We start from the raw sequence: 8,337 nt of genomic DNA on the forward strand, positions 1-8,337 counted from the left end.
TGATTAAAAACAATTATTTTCTCCTGATAACACTCTTGGGACAACACCTCTAGACCAAGGGTTTTGAACCCTCAAATGCATTTTTAACAAAACAAAAAGCACCAAAATTATTTATATAAAACATAGAAGGATTAAGCTAATTAAAACGTAATTTAGAAACAAAAATTTTGGACAAAATCTCACCCTCATGCCACTGTTCCAGCACCCAAAAAGAGGGAGAAAATAAAAAAAATTAATTGGTTCAAAGTGTTCAAAATGATGAAAATAGATGGAATATTAAAAAAATTTAATGAACTTACTTGAAAAATCAAAAGATTAGAGTCAAAGAAGTTTCAAAGCTTTTGGAAGGAGAAGAAGAGCACTCTACGACAGCCAAGAGAGAAGAAAATGAATTGAATGAATTGATCTTATCTTAAATAGTAAAAATAATAATATAATATTAAAATTTTTACTAATTCTTTTGTAATTAATTGAAATAATTAGATAAAAATCCTAAAATTTAAAAATAATCATGAAATATATTAAACATAATTATAAAATAATTTTTGACACTATTGATCCTTTAGTTGGTGTCTAAAATTTTTACACGCAATTTCTGCTTGAGCATATAACTAATTTACTTAAAATTAACCAGAAAATCCAGAAATACTCATTAATTATAAAAAAAATTATGTTTATATTCCAAATAATATTTATAAATAAATATAAATATTTTATAATTATTATTATTATATTTTTATTTTTAAAATAAAATGTTATTTTTTAGCTTTATACAACAATTTTAACCAATACAAATTGACACTTTTTGAAACTTAAAAATTTTAAAATTAAAAATTACCAAAATTTCTTAAAAATATACCTAACAATTTTGTCTAAAGCATCTCATGTTAATTCTATCCCAATTTTTTTCTAAAAAAATCAAATACTATACTTTAACTTAGAACTATATTAATAAATTAATCGTTTAGCAACAACGAGGATGTTACACTAACGGTAATGTTTATTTAAAAACAAATTAAGATATGAAGCTCGACATGAAAAAAAATATAAACATGATGAAAAAATATCACTTTCACACTGACATGAAAATGTCAACAATAAAAATAAAATTAAAAATAATTTTTTGTATAGGTATTACTATACAATTTTTAACCAATAAAAATTAAATTAAATTTTTTTTTATAAGAACTAAAAAATAATTTAAATTTGTCATGTTAGATAATTGTTTAACAAATAAATAAAAAAGTCTTGTAAAAGAATTATATATATATTTATCTTTTTAACTTTTTACATAATTAATCAATTACAAAAAATTATGGGTGATAATCAAGTTATTTTAAAAGAAAACTTATCAATGTTTATTTTTTATAGTAATTACAGCAATAACAACACACTTTATCTCATTGGGTGAGATTGAATTTTTCATTTATATGTATTAAGTTTATAAAAATTATATGAATAAAAACTTATTTAACACTTCATTGAATAATTTTATTTTAATATATGATATACATTTTTAAAATATATGTAACTATTGAATTTAAGATTATATTTTCATAATAATGAGATTTATCTAAAATTTAATACACATAATTAAAATGTTAATATCTCAATTATTAAATAATTAGAAAGATGAAATTTAATATTTTTAAAGAATTAAAAAATAATATTAATAAAAGTTAATTTTTATTTTTATTTTAAAAATATTTTTAAATAGATATATTATTTACCTTTCTCTTGTTATAAATCACGCTTTTCATCTAGATTTTTTTATATTAGAATATTATTCTGTGTCTCCAACAATGAATATTTTTCACAAGTTCTTCCCCATTTTGTTTGGTTCTATGACAAAAACTTAATAACAATTTTTAAAACAAAATAAAAATAATTTATTTTAATAATTTATAAAAAATATTAAAATTAACTTATTTGACAATTATAAGTTTTCTATTTTTTTATAAGGATTCCAAACGTACTCTTTTTTTCTCTGTTTTTTAATCTTCTCTCGTTCAAGGAAGTGACAGCGTCGGTTCATTCAAAATAAAATCCACCAAAAATTTCCTTTTCTGCTTAGCCATTTCAATGTTTGTGGTTTGAATTTCTGAATTAATTTCGAAGTCGTCTCATCAGGTAGCTTCGTTTTCTCCCCTTCTTTTTTTTATTCCAGTTGTATTGAAGGAAACGATTGTTAGGGTTACCGGGTCGTTCTGTTGTTACATATTAATTAATCAATCAATCACTTAATTAATTGATTAATCTCTAAAGGAAATTGGTTTGAAGTCGAAGAAGAGTTAAGTGATGATAGGAACATCAATATGCCTTGTACTTATACACTTACGCTTTTACTCATTTTAAAACTTCAAAATTCTGTTGTTTATATTTCTATATGAATTTGGACTGTTATTGAATTGTTCTTTGGAAATCTAATGCACAAGGGTTTTAATAATGAAAATTCTAGGTTTGAATTTGTTCTTAGTCAATACCAGTTTTCCTTCCATCTTTTATCTGTTCCATGCATCAGTGGCATGATTTCTTGTTATAGCAGCTCTTGATCATAGATTGTTTCACTACACTACTTGAAATCATGCACTGTTTGTTTCTTTGGGAAGATAAAATGCTTCTTATCTTAAAAACTCTATTTCTTATTTGGTGTTGGTTAGCATAAGTTTCATTCCGAATTTAGAACTGTTCTTTGCATAATTGGCATGAGTTATTCTTCTGGCAATAGTTGTTACTTGTTTCCATTAGTTGTGCTACACAAGTCGAAATCGTGCACTGTTTATTTCTTTGCAAGGCTAACATAAGGATCTTAAAGCATGAAAAGTTTCAGATTTTGGTTCCTTTAAATCTAATGTCAATTTTCTTCAGAAATCAAGGATTGTGTTTTGTGGGTGATCTGTATCTAACAACATGTAATGCTATAACTGATTTTTGGGAAATTTAGCTGATAGCTTAGACTTTATATTTCTTCTTTGGGTGCAGTCATTTGTCTTGGTATGAACGTTTCTCTAATAACGTGTAGATCCTTGACCACATGGCCATGGAGACTCTAATACAATGACCAACAACTTTTAAATATTCAAATTCATGTTTTATATTTATTCTGTTTTGCTTGTAAATATTATGGTTCAATTTTCTTGATTATTTCTTTTATTTATGTGGAAAATTTAATATGTTTTAGTTATTATAGTTTGCATAATTGACTTTGGGTCTTTGATATAACCATGCTAGGACTAATGTACAGTGGGGTCCCGTAACTGGTATTATTTTAATTTCCAGCTTCTCTCTGCATAAACAGCCTGCTGAACTTGACTTTGTTTTTGAACACTGATTTCAAATTTTTAAAGGGTTTTTCAATTTTTTTTTTTTTTATCTTAACCTAATTATGTTAATGGTAAGTTGGTAACTCCTCTAGATTTTATCATTTAAATTTGTTGGCTCACTCTTGCAAGTGTCCATTTGGGACAGTTGTGATGTATGAATTGTAGGGAAAAGTCTTCTTTATCTCCTTGTATGTTTGGTCATGAACAATTTAGATCTTGACTTTTGAAAGTGTGCAACGCGACACCTTATACTTACCAATATTTGCAAAGAAGCCCTTCTATTGTAGAGACGTCCAATTTCACTGTTAACGCACAACGTGCTCCTCATGTGCGTAGTTTCTTGGACAAAATGCCCTCAAATCCATAATCTCCTTCCTCATCTTCTTTGTCTTCTTCTTGGCCATTGCTTGACTTTGATGACGACTTGGCGGAAGGGTTGTGGTGATTTAGGCAACACTTCTAAGCTTGGTGGTGGTGGTTATGGCTTTTAGCATCTTCAATGTCATGGTTCTTCAAACTTGGCTTTGCAGGTTCATGGTCGTGATCCGCTGTGATGACTACTATGACGGCTTGCAGCTAGGATTGGTGGCTTAGATTCAGCATTCGAGATCAGTGGCCTTGAGGGAGTTTTTTTTATTTGGTTTTGGTTGACATTCCAACATGGTTTGTCCAAAGATAAGGCCATGAGGAAGAGCGTGGTGATGAGCACTTCTTGCAAAGCTGTTTGCTAGCATTTCAACTGTTAAGGTTGCATATGCTCAGCTACAATTTGCTCAATCACCTTTTAACCATGATGGAATTGAAGCTGCTGATCTATGGCTAGCTTATGAGTTGAAGAATTTGTCTGAGCTTAAGCAATGTTACTTGAAGAAACAGTTTGATCCTTCGCCTGATACAACAATTCCTGTAGCTGAATCAAAGGAGTGGTAGAGTGTTACAAAGACCTATGAGATCATGGGGAAGAAGTTGGAGTCACAAGTGTGGCTTAAGGATTCCAATATTATTTTTCTTAGAGAGAAGTTAGAGGAAGCTAATAGGCATAACAAGTCAATTGAGAAGAGATTAAATCAAAGTGGTCAATTATTTGTGCTTGATAATGTTCATATATTAGGATTAAGTCCTAATCACTTTATAACTGTCCTTCACCATGTGGTTAAGTCCGTTTGGAACTTTGTGAGGTTGATTGTGGATGAGATGAGAGCTTTCAGGTTGGGATGTTGATGCTGCTGTGGATGCCATTGAACAAAATGTGGTTTATTATTGTGAAGTGGGGAAAGGGTGTAGATTCTCTGATGTGTACATGGAAAGTGTGAATGATGAAATGTTCCTCTATTTAGACCAGACGTGGAATCAAATCCACCAGTTGTATTCACAGTACTTCCTGGGTTTAGAATTGGTAAAATTGTTAGTGTCAAGTGTACCTCTCACAGCACCAAACCAAGGTAAAAAAATTCACTTCCACTAAGCTAAGGTAACAGCAGTTGGTGCCAGACATTGACCTTAAAACACAAGTGATTAGGGGTTTGGAAGGGTATTTTTGTCCAAAAAACAATGCACGTGATGTGTTAACGGTGAAATTGGATGTCTCTACAACGAAAGGGATTCTTCATACATGATGGTAAGTATAGGGCATCGCGTTACACACACTCAAAAGTCAGTCTAAATTGTATATGACCCAACATAGAAGGGGGTAAAGTGGACTTTTTTCTAAATTTTATTTTAACTATGTGAATATGAATATTTTGGGAGGATATTATATTTTATGTTGTCGAGATAACTTAAGATATGTGTGTTTTGATTTTGAAGAGTAGTGTTTGTGAATGTTTTGATTTGATTTTATGCCATGCAGTTTCTTCCCCTCTAAAGGATCATTATGCCTTGGCTAGTTTATTACTATTTGTCTAATTCTCCTGAGCAACTTCGAAGTAATTGTTAGAACGGTTTATGAAAGCATTAACTGGACTTGGACATCCTTTTGATTTGAGTACTTAAATTCGTTGACTAGACTCTATAGGTTAGATTGGATGAGATAAACTTAAGGAACTTATTTGACCGCCTGAGCTGTTCATACATTGGGATGAGTAGTATTCTAATTGACTTCATATGTTTTCCTTTGGGGGCATAGTTCCAAGGTTGATGCTGCTGTGACCTTTCTTCTATTGTTTGGTTGATGATTAGGTATTTGATTCAATAATTCATTTAAAAAGTTATAGTCCGTGAGAGTTGATATGTTTACTTTTATCTGGCTGTTCTCTTTTCCTGCAGGGCATGACTTGTGTTCTATCTAAATTGTTTAGGGATAGTGTTCTCTCATATTTTCTAGGGTATTGAATGGAATTTTAGATTGTGTATTATTGCCTTTTAGTTTTCCATGAATTTAAGGCCCTGCCTCACTAGAACAAGTTAAATCAAAATTATTATCGTTGCATTTTAATATTTTGGTTCATGGAGATAATATAGTTTTACTGTTTGTGACGGTAATGTTTAATTAATTTCCTGATGATAATTGAGTTTGTGGGGTAAATTGTTTTAGCTATCGGAGTCTTGGAGAGTATGAACACTCAGAAAAGCCAACCTGAAAAGCAGACTTCATCTGCTACAACTGCCCCACCGGTTACTTCATGTCGAAAGAAGAAGAATGAGGAATCTGCTTTCTTGGAAGATTTGAAGGATCACATTGACGAGTTTATTCATGCTTCCATGGACGAACACAAAACTTGCTTCCAGAAAACAATTCAAAAGGTTGGTACCTAAGAAGCTGTTTGGTTTCAAAAAATATTTTCTGTTTTTATTTTTATTTTTTTTTCAATTACAAAATTGTTACTTGTTTTCAACCTTTCTTGTACAAATATTTGAAAACCGGAAATAAAATGAAAACAAGGTGACAAGTTTGTAATTAAAAGTGAAAACAGAAAAAAATTTAAAACCAAACAGTCCTTTAAATTTCTTGAGAAAAATTATTTACATCACCTTTATCATTTGCTGATATAGTGTGGTTTTGGATCAATTTCAGATGTTTGGTTTGTCCAAGGCAGTTGCTGAAGTGCACTCCAATGCCGCAAAAGAAGTTGAAAGTTCTCTGCCTCTTCAGACGACTGTACAAGACTAGATTTCTTGTTTTTGAACCACTAACTGGGTTTCAACTGAGTCAGGTGGTCATGCCTTATATTAAGATTTAAATAAATAGAGAGAAGCTGTTTGGAACAAAATTTTGTTTGTAAAAAATTCATCAAGAGTCTATCTTTCCTAGTAAGACAATACTAAGGTAAAGTACCTTAGGTTTTTTTCGTACTATTTTTCAATCATAATTAGAGTTTCACTTCGGTACTTCGCGACAATCTAAAAGCAGGTCTCTTATCAAGACGAAATTTTAATTCTGATTGAAAAACGACATCAAAATTACTTATCGAATTCCTTTTGACTTTTATAGGATGGTATCATTGCCTGGTTACTTTTAAAATATGGTAACTGATCCAATTAATAAAGTCCCTACCATCAATTCTCTTCCCTATCTTTTCTGTTCCACCGGTGTAGGATGTTGATATTGGAAATATGGACATTGCACCAAAATCTGAAGACATCTTTTCAGTGAGTACATATGGATGCTCTGCTGCATTAAAGAACAGCCACACCTAGCTTGCATTTTAAGGTTAATTGTGTTTTGGGTCATGGCTTGTTTCTTTTCTTTTCGGTCAATTTCTGTTCTAAGACTCGGAAAAAAAGCAGGCCTCAAAGTATCTATGGGCTAGATCAAAGCGCTTTTAGAAATGTTACTGCTATGACCCTTAAGGCCCAAACACATTGGATTAAACCAACTTGCCCAAAAAAGAACGGGAAAACTTATCAAAAACTTTCTTTCTCAAATTAATTATTTAAAAAGTTTCTCTTAAATTTATTTTATTATTTATTCAGTTTTAGAAACGAAAGAGTAAATGTTTAAAAATAAAAGAAATTTTAAGAGTATAAATAGTTAAGATTCAAGATGAGAAAAAAGAAGTTAATAGAAAGAGAACATTTAGAATAATTATTTGGAGATATTTGAGATTTAAAAAATGACAAATTTTAAACATATTTATTTGAGAATTATTCAAATAAGTATTAAAATTTGGCTTAATTATACTTTTTAACTAATGTGCAATTTGTAACATCCTAATTTTTACATGTGTGTTAGCACGATTTATTCTTTTTAAAAGGTAATTTAATGCATTTTGTAAAATTTTACGATGTTGATTAAATAAGTTTTGAGATAAAAGTACTTATTTTTATTTTGTTAAAATAATTCGTCTTTAAATACATATTTGATTTATTTTTGAAAGATGAGATTTTCTAATACTTTGAATTATTTAGAATTCCAAATTTCTTATATACTAATAAAGGTGGTGTATCGGTGGATAGGCTACTCCATTCTCTTGGACTTAAAGTATAGTAGGTTCAAGTCTTACTAAGCTGAAATTTTGAGTTTAGCAAGGTTTTTCTTTCAGATTTTTAAGTGTGTGAAAAGTCCATGGTGCCCGTGCATGATTTTAACATATGTGGCAACGAGATTCTATTACACATTCACTCTCCTTCCCTCAATGTGAGACGCCTTAACTCTCACTCACTCACTCACGGTTTTTCTCTCATCTCTCCCCACCATCTTTTCTCTCATTTTCCAGCAAGCTTAAGGTGAAAAACCACCATCCTTCACAGCCAAAAAAACCTTGAGCAATCCCCCTTCCATGCTTTGAGCAAAGTTTTCCCACTTTTCCTTCTACAAAACTTGAAACCGCAACCTCCATTGCACCAAAGAGAATCATTTTTGCCCTTGCATGTTGAAAGGAGTATGTTGATTGCTCTCTGAACATCCAAGTAAGGTAAAAATACTCTTTCATCTTTCTTTGTCAATGTTTTCATCAATGAAAGCAAGGAGATGAAGTTTTTGTACCTACTCCATAGAAAAGCATGGAGCTTTCTACGTCCAGCCATTGTGTGAGTTAATTTTGACCATCTGAATGTATTTTGTTTGGCCTAACCT

General features: G+C 30.5%; 1 protein-coding gene across 1 annotated transcript; it reads left to right on the forward strand.

Annotated features, from left to right (window-relative positions):
- The first annotated feature begins 2,072 nt into the window (after positions 1-2,072).
- Positions 2,073-6,701, forward strand: LOC113856179. Its single transcript, XM_027487897.1, has 3 exons — positions 2,073-2,130; positions 5,857-6,065; positions 6,337-6,701. The coding sequence occupies exons 2-3, from the start codon at positions 5,877-5,879 to the stop codon at positions 6,430-6,432; spliced, it is 285 nt and encodes a 94-aa protein (XP_027343698.1). The 5' UTR covers positions 2,073-2,130; positions 5,857-5,876; the 3' UTR covers positions 6,433-6,701.
- Positions 6,702-8,337: the final 1,636 nt, after the last annotated feature.

The sequence above is a fragment of the Abrus precatorius genome, unplaced genomic scaffold, assembly GCF_003935025.1.
Source record: "Abrus precatorius isolate BTA unplaced genomic scaffold, Abrus_2018 Scaffold11, whole genome shotgun sequence".
Taxonomy (NCBI): Eukaryota; Viridiplantae; Streptophyta; class Magnoliopsida; order Fabales; family Fabaceae; genus Abrus; species Abrus precatorius.

Excerpts from the sequence above, each read along its gene's own strand:
- LOC113856179 (XM_027487897.1), top strand. The coding sequence starts at position 5,877 with ATGAACACTCAGAAAAGCCAACCTGAAAAGCAGACTTCATCTGCTACA. Across the intron at positions 6,066-6,336 it reads TCCAGAAAACAATTCAAAAG|ATGTTTGGTTTGTCCAAGGC; the intron begins GTTGGTACCTAA and ends GATCAATTTCAG.